The sequence below is a fragment of the Scyliorhinus torazame genome, chromosome 15, assembly GCF_047496885.1.
Source record: "Scyliorhinus torazame isolate Kashiwa2021f chromosome 15, sScyTor2.1, whole genome shotgun sequence".
NCBI lineage: Eukaryota > Metazoa > Chordata > Chondrichthyes > Carcharhiniformes > Scyliorhinidae > Scyliorhinus > Scyliorhinus torazame.
In genome coordinates this window covers 86,607,856-86,623,772 of record NC_092721.1, presented here as the reverse complement: position 1 = coordinate 86,623,772, position 15,917 = coordinate 86,607,856, and the positions used below count along the sequence as shown (strand labels likewise).

Sequence of the window (15,917 nt, the reverse complement as noted above, 5' to 3'; positions counted from 1 at the left end):
TTTGCTGGGCTCCCCGAGCACCTCCCACACCTGTCTTCCACCCCAAAGAACCTGCTCAGCCTCGCCCCTGTCATATGCGCTCTGTGAAGAACTTTAAATTGTATCAGGCTAAGCCTGGCGCAAGAGGAGGAAGAATTAATCCTACCCAGGGCATCCGCCCACGTACCCTCGTCTATCTCCTCCCCAAGCTCCTACTCCCATTTACCCTTTTGCTCCTCCACCAAGGTTTCCTCCTCCTCCTGCTTGTTACTGTTGTAAACACTTTGAAATACCTTAATAAAGTATTATTTTAAAAAAACAATTCAGCTTAATGAGGCTACAAAACAACACTCTGGGGTTTATTCCTGCAGGGTTTGAATTTAAAAGTAAAGACGTTATACTTAAGTTATGTCAAACCCTGGTTAGACCACACTATCAGAACTGTTACAGTTTCTGTTGCCATATTATGGGAAGGATATGAAATTATGGAGTCAGTGGTTGGAATCTTACTGCTCCTATAAACCGGCCTTGACGGTGGGATTGGGAGGAAGGTAGAACAGGAGGGCTACATATTAGCAGGCTGACAAGTTCCTACTCCTAGCTGCTCTTACCAAACGTGGGGTGGAATCAGCAAGGACCACCTAACTGGTAATGGTGGGTAGCCAATCTGAACATTTATATGCCCATTTGTGGTCAGGTTGGAGATGCTGACGGCATCTTCTCAGTGGCGGATGGGTCCCCCATTGAGGGTAAAGTCCAGCAGGTGTCTGGAGCTGGCATGCCATTGGTTGGCTTGCGGGGCTGTGAGCTTTAACCTTCATCAGAGCCACATCTGCCACAAGGTCACAGCTGCAGCCCAGGCCATCGCCTCTAGAAATATGACCTGGCAGCTGTGACCACAGGTATTTAAAAAGTTTTACTCATCTTCTGAAGGCACCTCCACCTTGAAGGACCCTCGCGTTCCCCAGCCTGCCACAGCAGTACCCAATTCTCCGGGTGAGGCAGCCAGCAGGACAACACGGAAGCCCTCCTCCCATTGGTCTGGCTGCGTGTCTATACCACATTAGGACAGTGTCATATGGACAGCCCATTAATTGGGCGCCTCGGGTAATATCATAGAGGTGGGAAGCCACGTATCACTAACAGGGCCAGGACCCACTTTTGGCCAGACCTCAGAACATCTTCAAAGGCAGTAAGATTCCACTCATAGCATCAGAACAACACGGATAGAGTCTATTCAGCCCATTCATGCTGCCTCTCCATCGCGTACCTCAGTCAGTCTCATTTCCCTCTGTATCCTTGTACACCTGCAAGTTTATTTCCCTCTAGTGTCAATCCAGCTTATTTGTGAAATTATTGAACACCTTTGCGTCTCTCACCCTCGTAGGCAGCGAGTTCCAGGTCATTACCACTCTCGGTGTTAAAAAAGTCTTTCCTCATGTCCCTCCTGCATCTCTTGCTCAAAACATTAAATCTGAGCTTGTTAGTCTTTGCCCCATCAGCTAACAGGAACAGCTGTTGTTTGTTTAATCTATTTTATCTTGTAAAATGATCGAAGGGTGAATTAATAGAGGTCTTCAAACTATGAAAGGTTTTGACAGAGCAAACACAGGAATTTTTCAACATTTGTGGAATAGCAAAATTCGATATCATTAATACAAGATAGTTGCCAAGAATTCATAAGAAACTTCTTTGCTCAGACAATGGTGAGAATGTGGAACTCACTATCACAGGGAGGCGTTGAGAGGAATAGAATAGATACATTTAAGTAGGAGCTAGATAGACATATGTGGGAGAAAGGGAATAGAGGACTGTGCTGATAGAGATAAGAGGAATAAAGATGGGAGGAGGTTCAAATGGAACACACACATGACTCTCGACTGGTTCGGCCTAAAGGCCTGTTTGCTCTAAGCTCTATCCAATTTTATGTAGTTTGCACAGGGTTCAGACAAGGGGCGGGATTCTCCCCTACCCGGCGGGGCGGGGGGTTCCGGCGTAATGGAGTGGCGGGAACCACTCCGGCGTCGGGCCGCCCCAAGGGGGCGGAAGTCTCCGCACCTTTAGGGGCCAAGCCCTCGCCTTGAGGGGCCAGGCCCGCGCCGGAGTGGTTTGCGCTCCGCCGGCTGGTGGGAAAGGCCTTTGGCGCCACGCCAGCCAGCGCCGAAGGGTCTTCGCCGGGCGACGCATGCGCGGGAGCGTCAGCGGCTGCTGACATCATCCCCGCGCATGCGGAGGGGAGGGAGGCTCTTCCCCTTCCCCATAGTGAAGAGCATGGTGAAGGCGGAAGAAAAAGAGTGCCCCCACGGCACTGGCCCGCCCGCGGATCGGTGGGCCCCGATCACGGACCAGGCCACCGTGGGGGTACCCCCCGGGGCCAGATCGCCCCGCGCCCCCCCCCCCCAGTACCCCGGAGCCTGCCCGCGCCGCCTTGTCCCGCCGTTCAAAGGGTGGTTTAATCCACGTCGGCGGGAGAGGGTTGACAGCGGCGGGACTTCGGCCCATCGCGGGCCGGGGAATCGCAGGGGGTGGACCTGCCGACCAGCGCGGTTCCCGCCCCCGCCGACTGGCGCGGCGGGATTCCCGCCCCCGCCAAATCTCTGGTGGCGTAGAATTCAGGACACAGCGGGGGCAGGATTCGCGTCAGCCCCCGGCGATTCTCCGACCCGATGGGGGTCGGAGAATCGCGCTCAAGGTCTGAGACAAGCATGTTCACACTGCTCCAGGTACTTAACTACAGAGGCTTGTTGCTATGGCCGGGAGGACAGGTGACAATGTGGTAATAAAGCCCTATTTGCATTATATATTTTTAAGTCAAATCTACTTATATAAATGAAATGTGACAGAAAATGCACTTAAATTAAGGGCTCTGGCTGTACTTACCCTGGTTTTACACGGCTGTAAAGTCCTTTTACTGCTTCTGATGCTGAATTAAACCCAAAATGTCTGGCAACATCTTTGCTGACAAAAACCTACGGCATGCACACAGACAAAAAAAAGTATATTTATCTTGAAAGCGTGCAGGCATTGCTTAACTTGATGGCACTTACTCTTTATTGGCATTTTTATTGAAGATCATTTCAGGTATTTGGTAACAAACTTAGTAATGGCCATTGAAAATATGTTGTTCAGCACTTCTCAAAAATGATATTAACAGCATCCTAATGCACAGGCTGAACACTCTCCATTCCATCCTCTTATACAGATATCCCAGCTTTCTTGAAAATTACGCTCCAGCCATTCTTCTTGTTAAAAATCTCTGGGACATTTCCAAACTCTTATGAAATGTAGCCTTCATATACCTTAAGATTCACGGTTATAGTCTGCTTCCTTTTTAACTTTAACTTTGGACCACCTGAGGTCCAAAATTAAACAAGACATGGAAAATATTTTTACTGATAATATTTTCCATTCCTTTTTATGATACTCATTCAAGGCCTGATACTGCAGCAGTTTTCACGTAACTCCCTTCTCACCATTGCATGCCTACATTTTATAGGGAAATACGGCGTTAGATTCCAGCACATCCATTGTTTGGGTGTTAGGGGTACCATTTAATGTCCAAAGTGAAATCCCAGGTGCACACAGACACGACTGGTGCGAGTGCACTGGACACCATATTGATGAGAGCTCGAGAGTGTGAATTGTGAAGGGCCACTCGAGGTATGCGGAGTAGGCAGATCAGGAAGTCAATCAGTTTACAAAGGAGAATTTGATGCCAGTCCTGCCATTTGGAGGTCGACACTCCAGCTGATGGTGTATTTTAAACACACACAACTGAGCATACGTCAGCAGTTTTTACAGGATAGTTGCAGGTTGATAATTTCTAATTGTCCTTGCTTCCTTCTATCATCGTTTCAACTGGCAAACATCTACAGGAACAGGTGTGGAAGTGTTAAAGGATGTTTTTGCTGAATTCAGGCTTCAGCACAAACAAGCCGCTCCCAAAGATGGTGCACTAGTAGGCATTGAATGAGGAAAGTGAAGCAGGTCAGGATCACATTGAAGCAGATCAGGATCACTGTGAAGAGACTGGGAGGAGAGTGAAGCAGGTCAGGTTCCCTGTGAAGCAGACCGGGGGTGTGAAGCAGGTCAGCATCACTGTGAAGCAGACCGGGAGTGTGAAGCAGGTCAGCATCACTGTGAAGCAGACCAGGAGTGTGAAGCAGGTCAGCATCACTGTGAAGAGACCGGGAGTGTGAAGCAGGTCAGGATCACTGTGAAGCAGACCGGAAGAGAGTGAAGCATTGAAAATAGAACACAGAACATACAGTGCAGAAGGAGGCCATTCGGCCCATCGAGTCTGCACCGACCCACTTAAGCCCTCATTTCCACCCTATCCCCGTAACCCATTAACCCCTTCTAACCTTTTTGGTCACTAAGGGCAATTTATCATGGCTAATCCACCGAACCTGCACATCTTTGGACTGTGGGAGGAAACCGGAGCACCCGGAGGAAACACACGCAAACACGGGGAGAACGTGCAGACTCCGCACAGACTGTGACTCAGCGGGGAATCGAACGTGGGACCCTGGCTCTGTGAAGCCACAGTGCTATCCACTTGTACTACCGTGCTGCCCTTAAACAGGGTCAGGATCACTGTGAAGCAGACCGGGAGGTGAGTGAAGCAGGTCAGGATCACTGTGAAGCAGGAGAAAGGTTTATAATGGAGTTCCCCCAGGGTCAGTGTTGGGATCCTTGTTCTTCCTGATAAATATTAATGACCAACACCTTGGTGTACAGGGCACTTTCAAAATTTGTGGATGATATTAAACTTGGAAGGTTTATGATTGGTGCGGAGAATTGAAAAGGACTTCAAAAGACATGTGCCAGAATTTTACAGACCCCTCGGGTGGCGGTGGCTCATCATTGACCTCCAGCGGCCTCTTCATTGACCGCCAGCGGGCTCTTCATTGACCGCCAGCGGGCTCTTCATTGACCGCCAGTGGGCTCTTCATTGACCGCCAGTGGGATCTTCATTGACCTCCAGCGGCCTCATCATTGACCACCAGCGGGCTCTTCATTGACCACCAGCAGGCTCTTCATTGACAGCCAACGGGCTCTTCATTGACCTCCAGCGGCCTCTTCATTGACCTCCAGCGGCCTCTTCATTGACCTCCAGCGGCCTCTTCATTGACCTCCAGCGGCCTCTTCATTGACCTCCAGCGGCCTCTTCATTGACCGCCAGCGGCCTCTTCACTGACCTCCAGCAGGCTCTTCACTGACCGCCAGTGGGATCTTCATTGACTGCCAGCGGCCTCTTCACTGACCTCCAGCAGGCTCTTCATTGACCTCCAGCGGCCTCTTCATTGACTGCCAGCGGCCTCTTCACTGACCTCCAGCAGGCTCTTCATTGACCTCCAGCGGCCTCTTCATTGACCTCCAGCGGGCTCTTCATTGACCTCCAGCGGCCTCTTCATTGACCGCCAGCGGGCTCTTCATTGACCGCCAGTGGGCTCTTCATTGACCGCCAGTGGGATCTTCATTGACCACCAGCGGGCTCTTCATTGACCTCCAGCGGCCTCTTCATTGACCTCCAGCGGCCTCTTCATTGACCTCCAGCGGCCTCTTCATTGACCTCCAGCGGCCTCTTCATTGACCGCCAGCGGCCTCTTCACTGACCGCCAGTGGGATCTTCATTGACCGCCAGCGGCCTCTTCACTGACCTGCAGCAGGCTCTTCATTGACCTCCAGCGGCCTCTTCATTGACTGCCAGCGGCCTCTTCACTGACCTCCAGCAGGCTCTTCATTGACCTCCAGCGGCCTCTTCATTGACCTCCAGCGGGCTCTTCATTGACCGCCAGCGGGCTCTTCATTGACCGCCAGCGGGCTCTTCATTGACCGCCAGTGGGCTCTTCATTGACCGCCAGTGGGATCTTCATTGACCACCAGCGGGCTCTTCATTGACCACCAGCAGGCTCTTCATTGACCGCCAGCGGGATCTTCATTGACCACCAGCGGGCTCTTCATTGACCACCAGCAGGCTCTTCATTGACCGCCAGTGGGATCTTCATTGACCACCAGCGGCCTCTTCATTGACCGCCAACGGGCTCTTCATTGACCTCCAGCGGCCTCTTCATTGACCGCCACCGGCCTCTTCATTGACCGCCAACGGGCTCTTCATTGACCGCCACCGGCCTCTTCATTGACCGCCAATGGGCTCTTCATTGACCGCCACCGGCCTCTTCATTGACCGCCAACGGGCTCTTCATTGACCGCCAGCGGGCTCTTCATTGACCTCCAGCGGCCTCTTCATTGACCGCCAGCAGGCTCTTCATTGACCACCAGCGGCCTCTTCATTGACCTCCAGCGGCCTCTTCATTGACCTCCAGCGGCCTCTTCATTGACCGCCAGTGGGATCTTCATTGACCTCCAGCGGGCTCTTCATTGACCACCAGCGGCCTCTTCATTGACCGCCAGCGGCCTCTTCACTGACCTCCAGCAGGCTCTTCATTGACCTCCAGCGGCCTCTTCATTGACCTCCAGCGGGCTCTTCATTGACCTCCAGCGGCCTCTTCATTGACCACCAACGGGCTCTTCATTGACCACCAACGGGCTCTTCATTGACCTCCAGCGGCCTCTTCATTGACCGCCAGTGGGATCTTCATTGACCGCCAGCGGGCTCTTCATTGACCTCCAGCGGGCTCTTCATTGACCTCCAGCGGGCTCTTCATTGACCGCCAGCGGGCTCTTCATTGACCGCCAGCGGCCTCTTCATTGACCGCCAGCGGCCTCTTCATTGACCGCCAGCGGGCTCTTCATTGACCGCCAGCGGGCTCTTCATTGACCGCCAGCGGCCTCTTCATTGACCACCAGCAGCCTCTTCATTGACCACCAACGGGCTCTTCATTGACCACCAACGGGCTCTTCATTGACCTCCAGCGGCCTCTTCATTGACCGCCAGTGGGATCTTCATTGACCTCCAGCTGGCTCTTCATTGACCACCAACGGGCTCTTCATTGACCTCCAGCGGCCTATTCATTGACCTCCAGCGGCCTCTTCATTGACCTCCAGCGGGCTCTTCATTGACCGCCAGCGGGCTCTTCATTGACCGCCAGCGGGCTCTTCATTGACCGCCAGCGGGCTCTTCATTGACCTCCAACGGGCTCTTCATTGACCACCAGCAGCCTCTTCATTGACCACCAACGGGCTCTTCATTGACCTCCAGCAACCTCTTCATTGACCTCCAGCGGCCTATTCATTGACCTCCAGCGGCCTATTCATTGACCGCCAGCGGGCTCTTCATTGACCGCCAGCGGGCTCTTCATTGACCGCCAGCGGGCTCTTCATTGACCTCCAGCGGGCTCTTCATTGACCACCAGCAGCCTCTTCATTGACCACCAACGGGCTCTTCATTGACCTCCAGCAACCTCTTCATTGACCGCCAGTGGGATCTTCATTGACCTCCAGCGGCCTCTTCATTGACCGCCAGTGGGCTCTTCATTGACCTCCAGCAGGTTCTTCATTGACCGCCAGCGGCTCTTCATTGACCTCCAGCAGGCTCTTCATTGACCGCCAACGGGCTCTTCATTGACCTCCAGCAACCTCTTCATTGACCGCCAGTGGGATCTTCATTGACCTCCAGCGGCCTCTTCATTGACCGCCAGTGGGCTCTTCATTGACCTCCAGCAGGTTCTTCATTGACCGCCAGCGGCTCTTCATTGACCTCCAGCAGGCTCTTCATTGACCGCCAACGGGCTCTTCATTGACCTCCAGCAGGTTCTTCATTGACCGCCAGCGGCTCTTCATTGACCTCCAGCAGGCTCTTCATTGACCGCCAGCGGCTCTTCATTGACCGCCAGCGGGCTCTTACAGTCCCGCCGAAGTCAGCGGCAATTTGTGTGGTTTGCCCTTCCTGCTGCCAGGGAACCTGCAGCGGGGTTTGACTTCGGAAGAGGGTAACATCCTGGGAAGGGTCAGAAAATCCTGCCCATGGACAAGTTGGTGGAATGGGCGGACAAGTGGTTGTTAAAGTTCAATGCGGAGAAATGTTAAGCGATTCATTTTTGTAGGAAGACATGGAGAAGCAATATAAAATAAAGGATACAACTTTGAAGAGGGTACAAGAGCAGAAGGACTTAGATGTATCTGTGCATACATCATTGAAGAGACAGGACAGGTTAAGAAAGCAGTTAATACAGCATAGAGTATCCTGGGCTTTATTAATAGGGACCTAGTGTACAAGAGCCAGGAAGTTATGCTGAACTTGTACAAGCTCAGCCTCAGCTGGAGTGTTGCATCTAGTTCTGGGTACCATACTTTAGGAAAGATGTAAAGATATTGGAGAAACTGCAGAAATGATTCAAAAGAATGGTTCTAGGGATGAATCATTTGGGGGCCAGTTTAGCTCACTTGGTTAGACAGCTGGTTTGTGATGCAGAGCAAGGCTAAGCGTAAGTTCAACTCCCGTACTGGCTGAGATAATTCATGAAGGCCCCATCTTCTCAATCTTACCCCTTGCCTGAGGGGCTACATGGTAGCACAGTGGTTAGCACGGTTGTTTTTCAGCGCCAGGGTCCCAGGTTCGATTCCCGGTTTGGGTCACTGTCTGTGCATAGTCTGCATGTTCTCTGCGTGGGTTTCCTCCGGGTGCTCTGGTTTCCTGCCACAATTCCCACATAGACGTGCTTGTTAGGTAATTTGGACATTCTGAATTTTCCCTCGTGTACCCCAACAAGCACCGGAATGTGGCGACTAGGGGCTTTTCACAGTAATTTTATTGCAATGTAAGCCCACTTGTGACAATAAAGATTATTATATTATTATAGGTGTGGTGATCCTGAGGTTAAATCACCGCCAGTCAGTTCTCCCCCTCAAAGAAGAAAACAGCCTATGGTCACCTGGGACTTTACCTTCTCAGGTTGAGGAACTTCAATTATGAAGATAGATTGGATAAGTTGGGGCTATTTTCCTTGGAGTAAAGTAGGCTAGGAGAAGATTTGATCAAGGTATTCAAAATCACGAGGGGTCTGGTCAGAGTAGGCAGCGAGAAACAGATTGAGAAGGAAAGTGCACACATTTAAAGTAATGGGCATAAGAATCTAAAGCAACCTGAGGAAAGTCTTTTTTCAAGCAGCAAGTGGCTGGGTCTGGAATGCAATGTCCGAGAGTGTAGTGGAGGCAGGTTCAATCAAGGCATTCGCATGAGAATTGGACTGTTATCTGAGAAAGTGGGGGAGTGTTCGCTTGGAGAATCAGTGCAGACATGATAGACTGTAACACTGTAACAGTGCTGTGAATCTGACCATTCCCCTTGGAAAACAACATGACATGGTGGTGTGGGAGCAAGGTTCCCAGCAGCGGCCATACTGCCAAGGGTGTTCAAGAAGCATGGGCAAAATTCTCCAGTATCGGCACGATGTCCGCCGACCGGCGCCCAAAACGGCACAAATCAGTCGGGCATCGCGCCACCCCAAAGGTGCGGAATCCTCCGCATCTTGGGGGGGCCGAGGCCCAACCTTAAGGGGCTAGGCCCGCGCCGGACTAATTTCCGCCCCGCCAGCTGGCGGAAAAGGCCTTTGGTGCCCCGCCAGCTGGCGCGGAAATGGCATCTTCGGGCGGCGCATGCGCGGGAGCGTTAGCGGCCGCTCACGGCATCCCCGCGCATGCGCTGTGGAGGGAGTCTCTTCCGCCTCCGCCATGGCGGAGACCGTGGCGGAGGCGGAAGGAAAAGAGTGCCCCCACTGCACAGGCCCACCCGCGGATGGGTGGGCCCCGATCGCGGGCCAGGCCACCGTGGGGGCACCCCCCATGGCCAGATCGCCCCGCGCCCCCCCCCCAGGACCCCGGAGCCCGTCCCCGCCGGTAAGGTAGGTGGTTTAATCTACGCCGGCGAGACAGGCATTCTAGCAGCGGGACTTCGGCCCATTCGGGCCGGAGAATCGCAGGGGGGGGGGTGGGGGGCGCCAACCGGCGCGGCGCGAATCCCGCCTCCGCCGAATATCCGGTGCCGGAGAATTCGGCAACCGGCGGGGGCGGGATTCACGCCAGCCCCCGGCGATTCTCCGACCCGGCGATTCTCCTAACTGAACCTCAGGTGAGGAACTGTGCGTGGGATTCTCCGATAATGAGGCTAAGTGTTGACGCCGACGTAAACGGCGGAGCGTTTTACGACGGTGCCATCTGGCCCCTAGGAGCAGCAACCTTGCACCGCACAGGGGCCAGCACGGCACTGACGCGCCTCACGCAGCTACAGCTACCGATACAGGCGCCAGCACGGCCGGTGCGGGTCCGTGCATGCGTGTGAGTTGCCACCTCCGCACCGCCCCCCGGGACATATGGCACTCCAAGAACATAGGCCCCCTCCACAATTAGCCCACCAACTGATCGGTTGGCTCTGATCACGGGCCTGGACAATGTGGAGACCCCACAGAGTCGGGTCCCCCTCCCCCCCCCCCCCCACCAGGACGGCCGCCGCATCCACAACGCCGAGGTCCCGCTTCACGACAGATGCCGCCGGGACTCCGCTGAACTCGGCGGGCAATTGGCCCGTCGAGCTCGGAGAATCGTCAGGCACGGTTCCCGACCAGCGCTGCGCCGGCACTATTGGCGCCGATTCTCTGGTCGCCGGTGTCGGAGCGGCCCAGCTTATTGCTAATCATTAGGTTTTGCTGATGGATCATAGTTGCTTTGTTCGCCCACAAAACAACCCAATCACAAGACTTTGAAAGTATTTAATTTCATTAAGTATTCCTGAGATGTTGTACTGCACTATAATTTTACATAAATGTAAGTATTCTTGATGTTAATAAACATGTCGGTTTAATGACCCAGTTCATATAATAGCTCATTCTTAAACATTTCTAAAGTAAAACATACCACGTCTCCATGTCCAAAAAGCTGGTAAAGCGGTTCTCTTGTTTTCTCAATCTCTACAGAGGTAGTAATTTGACGCTCTGTTGGCACAGTGGCATTGTACTGCTCAACTTGCTGTATCATAGCAACCTGCTCAGATGCATTTCTGCCCTAGACATAATGATCATTATAAAATACATGCTATTATTGTTGATATTTTGTATTTAAAGATAACGCACACTGACACGCAAGGGTATGAGAGACAATATGAGTAACTTATCCAGAGCTTTGTTGGGGGAGGGGGGGGGGGGAAGCAGATTATCCATCTGTCTTTTACGATTGGTGTTGTGAAAAATGTGGAAGCTGGAAGAAATGAATCCAGGGGAGAAGGTATTGCACATCTTCTTTGATGTGTTACATAACTTCCCAACAAACAACGCAGGAAGTCAGCAATCTGGGGACGTTGGAGTTAGCCACTGAAGCAAATAGTTTATCGATCCAGAGGATGGGCCAGAATTTTCTGAAACAGTAATTACATGTAAACAGCACATGCTGTTATTATCTGCAAGCTGGTCAGTAACTTGTGGCAAATGGAGGTACCCAGCATTTTACAAATTACCAGAGACACTGGCTGATTTGTGCCACTCCACCATTTGCTTCTCAAGTATGGCACCTCACCCGAAGACTCTCCATGATTTTCATCACGGTTTCCCCGCTAAGGCCCCCAATCTACCCGGATGGTCGTTACATTGCGAGGTGTTTCTTGGCGCTCCGAGTGCTGGGAAAGACCCGGCTCATCTCTCACGTTACGGGACTCTGTCCCCATTCTGGTAGATCGCGCCCCCTATTTCTGATTTGACATTTCAACTCTAATCTACTCTCCCCCTCAGTCCCAATATTTATTTTTTTCATCCTTGAATCTCACTGGCTACTGAGATATTGGGCCCACTGTTCACCAAGGTCCTGGATGCCCTTTGCCATCACTGTGCTGTTATCAGGTTACACTTCCAGCAATTATGTGGGAAAAGTATGCAATTGTAATTCTAACTGATAGACCATGGTGCAAGAGATGTCCTGCTCCAGCAAAATCTGGTTCAATGTATAATGCTGAATCTGGTCCTGACGTAATCCTGGGATATTGATTGGGGATGAGGAGTCACAATATCATCGTTAAAAAGTTGCTGGCTACTCGATTGTCCATTGGTCAATATAGATATAAAGTTAAAATAAAATGTTCCCAAATGGATGATAAATGTGCAAAATCAAGAATGCAGGACAGTAGTCCAAAATCAAAGATGCAGGATTATAAACCGCCTGCTGCTGGTGCTACTAAAAACCGCAAATTCAGTGCCGTCAACAGGTACCTTGTGGTACAAGATCTGCTTTTACAGGGAAATACGATTTGTGAAATTTTAAACTGTGCAACTAACAGTTCTTATTTACCAGTGATACGCTGAAAAATAGTAAGTTCTCAATGTAATGTCTGACTATCTTATGCTGAAATAAGAAAAAATAATTGCAAATGTTAAAGCTCTAAAATTAAAATTGAAAATGACGGAACACACAGGGAGCATTTTCCCATTCATCTGAAACCAGGCTTCATTCCCCCAGGTAGCATGTAACACAGGGACGAGCAAAAGAGGTTCTTTGTTCACTCGGCCCCGTCCCTCTATCTCATCAGGAGAGAAATTCATTTGGTTCAGAGTTCAACCACTCTGTTTATTTTTTTAACTAACAACCTTGTTTCAAAGTTGCATATGGCGAGTTAAGTAGGCACTGGACTGCGGCACCATGTAATCACCGTATTATTCTATTGCTAAAGTGCAGCTGTGCCCTCATAAATGTACAACTGCTGTTCAGACTCAGATAAGACTTTAATTGTTAGGGAACTAGATTGGAAAGTGGTGGCAAATTTCAGGATCCATGTCACTCACAGGCTTTGTTGTGTTTTTTCTCAGAACTGTGCATTGCCTCTGGAATCGCACATGAATTGTTGAACAAAGAACCTTAATCAGGAAATAGGTGGGTGGAGAAAATATTTTTGAATGGGAGAATGTGGAAGTGAAAATGTTAAAGTGACACGGCACGGGGCTAGTACCATACTGAAGAAAAATGTTTTGCTAGGAACCGGTTGTCGGGGTAAGGGCATAAATCTTTGTGAAGAGTTAGGTGAGGTTTCACCTTTTTAGAGTTAAGCTCTTTTCGTGACTAATAAGCTGCGAGATCAGAAAATTGGAGAGGAATTTTCCGACCCCTCTCACCAGCGGGATCTTGTGGTTCTGCTGATGGCGAAGCCCGCCGTGCGTTTGCCGGTGGCGGATTCAATGGCAGATCCCATTGCCAACTGCGGGCCCCCTTCCACCGGCAAGAAACACACCGCAGGGGACACAGGAAATTCCCCCTTGGAATTTTGAAAGGCTGATGACCCTTTTTAAAGCTTCTGTTGAACACGGAGTGAGATCTCCCATATTTCACATGATTCAAATAAAATAATAGTGGGCTAAATTCTCTCGCCTCATTTCCTATTAGCAAAATACTGAGACTTGATTCAATATGGTATTAATGGAACTAGATCCCATAAATGTGGACTAACAAAAGATTTCATTTTGGAAGGGATAGAAACTGCTAAAACAGTATCCATTTTCAATTTGAGGCAGCAAGATCTATATTTTTAGAATCCTTGTGCAAAATTCTCCCAACCCACCCATGGCATGTCTGGTGGCAGGCACACAAAATCTGGCAAGAGGCAAAAAGTTACAAACCCGCCGGCGGAAAATCCTGTTGCAATTCTCCAATTGCAGGTTCATGGTGGGTCGCTCTTCCCACTGGCAGGTGGCACAAATGCCATTTGCATTTATTTGTATCTCATTAAAACAGCTGCCTGCGACTTCCGGGTGCGGCGATGACCAGCTGAGTCGCACGTTTCGGCAGCTCCCGGTGAAACGGACTTTTGGGCTCTTGATAGGAGCCCCAACGGCAATTTTGACGGCTAAAAACACTGTGCGGTAAACCAGAAGGGAATCCCCCCTGGACACAGATGAAAAAAGGAGGAGAAAGTGGCCGGATTGCAGTGGATCCTTTAGAACAGCGGCAAGGAAGGCAAGCAAAAACCAAGATGGCGTCGGAAGGAGGCAGTTTAACATGGGGCCCTGAACAACAAGAGTTCTTGAAATGCTGTGTGGAAGAGCTCAAAAAGGAAATGAAGAAAGAGCTGTTGGCCCCGATATTACAGGCGATTGAAGGGCTAAAGGAGGAACAAAAAACCCAGGAGCGGGAGCTTCGGGTCGTGAAGGCAAAGGCAGCCGAGAATGAGGACGACATACAGGGCCTGGTGGTGAAGACGGAGACGCATGAGGCACATCAGAAACGATGTGTGGAAAGGTTGGAGGCACTGGAGAACAACGCAAGGAGGAACAACCTGAGGATTTTTGGTCTTCCTGAAGGTGTGGAGGGAGCGGACGTCGGGGCATATGTGAGCACGATGCTGCACTCGTTAATGGGAGCGGAGGCCCCGGCGGGTCCGTTGGAGGTGGAGGGAGCATACCGAGTGATGGCGCGAGGGCCGAGAGCAGGAGAAATTCCCAGAGCCATAGTGGTGAGATTCCTCCGTTTTAAGGATAGAGAAATGGTCCTTAGATGGGCAAAGAAAACTCGGAGCAGTAAATGGGAGAACGCGGTGATCCGCGTTTATCAAGACTGGAGTGCGGAGGTGGCGAGAAGGAGGGCGAGCTTTAATCGGGCCAAGGCGGTGCTTCATAAAAAGAAGATAAAATTTGGAATGCTGCAACCGGCAAGACTGTGGATCATATATCGAGGGAGGCACCACTACTTTGAGACGGCGGATGAAGCGTGGACTTTTATTGTGGAAGAAAAACTGGAATGAGCGGGTTATTAAAAAGAACGTTTGAACAAAGTGGTGGGGCGAATGTGGGGGGCAAAGGGGGGGTTAAAAAGGGGGGAAAGAGGAGTTTTATGTACTAATCCTGCGATGTGGTAACTTTTCTCTCTCCCACAGGTGGTGATGGGGGGAGGTGGAGGAGATGGGGCGTTGGCCATTGGGGGCGGGGCCCAGGGAGACGCGCGGGCTTGGTTCCCGCGCTATGATAATCATGGCGGGAATAGAGAAGCAGGAAGGAGGGGGCGTCGCACGGTGCGAGCCGAGGTCACGGGGGGGGAAGCCGAGGTCGGCCAGAGTTTGCTGACTTCTGGGAGCAACATGGGGGGAGTAATTACGCTAGCGGGGGATCTAGCGGGGGGGGTGGGAGGGGGGAATTACTGGGTTGCTGCTGCTGGGGAGAGGGGGGAGCTGATATGGGAGGGGATAGGCGGGGGGGCACCGCCTGGGGGAGATACAGCTGCGTGGGAACCGGGTGAGGAGCTGGAAAAAGGTGATGGCTAATCGACAAGGGGGAGGGGTAGGAAGCCCCCCAACCCGGCTGATCACGTGGAACGTGAGAGGGCTGAACGGGCCGATAAAGAGGGCACGGGTACTCGCATACCTTAAGAAACTTAAGGCAGATGTGGTTATGTTACAGGAAACGCACCTGAAACTGATAGACCAGGTTAGGCTACGCAAAGGATGGGTGGGGCAGGTGTTCCATTCGGGGCTAGATGCGAAAAACAGGGGGGTGGCTATATTAGTGGGGAAGCGGGTAATGTTCGAGGCAAAGACTATAGTGGCGGATAACGGGGGCAGATACGTGATGGTGAGTGGCAAACTACAGGGGGAGACGGTGGTTTTGGTAAACGTATATGCCCCGAACTGGGATGATGCCAATTTTATGAGGCGGATGCTAGGACGCATTCCGGACCTAGAGATGGGAAAGCTGATAATGGGGGGAGATTTTAATACGGTGTTGGAACCAGGGCTGGATAGGTCGAAGTCCAGAACTGGAAGGAGGCCGGCAGCAGCCAAGGTACTTAAAGATTTTATGGAGCAGATGGGAGGTGTAGACCCGTGGAGATTTAGCAGACCTAGGAGTAAGGAGTTCTCGTTTTTCTCCTATGACCATAAAGTCTACTCGCGAATAGACTTTTTTGTGCTGGGAAGTGCGTTGATCCCGAAGGTGAGGGGAACGGAGTATACGGCTGTAGTCATTTTGGATCACGCTCCACACTGGGTAGACTTGGAGATAGGGGAGGAAACA

General features: G+C 51.4%; 1 protein-coding gene across 8 annotated transcripts in view; it reads right to left on the bottom strand.

Moving 5' to 3' along the window:
• The window catches only part of khk (ketohexokinase), an 83,032-nt gene that overhangs the window by 14,888 nt on the left and 52,227 nt on the right, over positions 1–15,917 (bottom strand). For 7 of the 8 annotated variants that reach the window (XM_072476379.1, XM_072476383.1, XM_072476380.1 and 4 more), the window contains 2 exons: positions 10,795–10,941; positions 2,860–2,948 (listed from right to left, as the gene is read on the bottom strand). In XM_072476379.1, coding sequence (XP_072332480.1) covers positions 2,860–2,948; positions 10,795–10,941 — 236 coding nt within the window. The remainder of the gene's footprint in view (positions 1–2,859; positions 2,949–10,794; positions 10,942–15,917) is intronic. The other variant, XM_072476385.1, reaches the window with a different exon arrangement.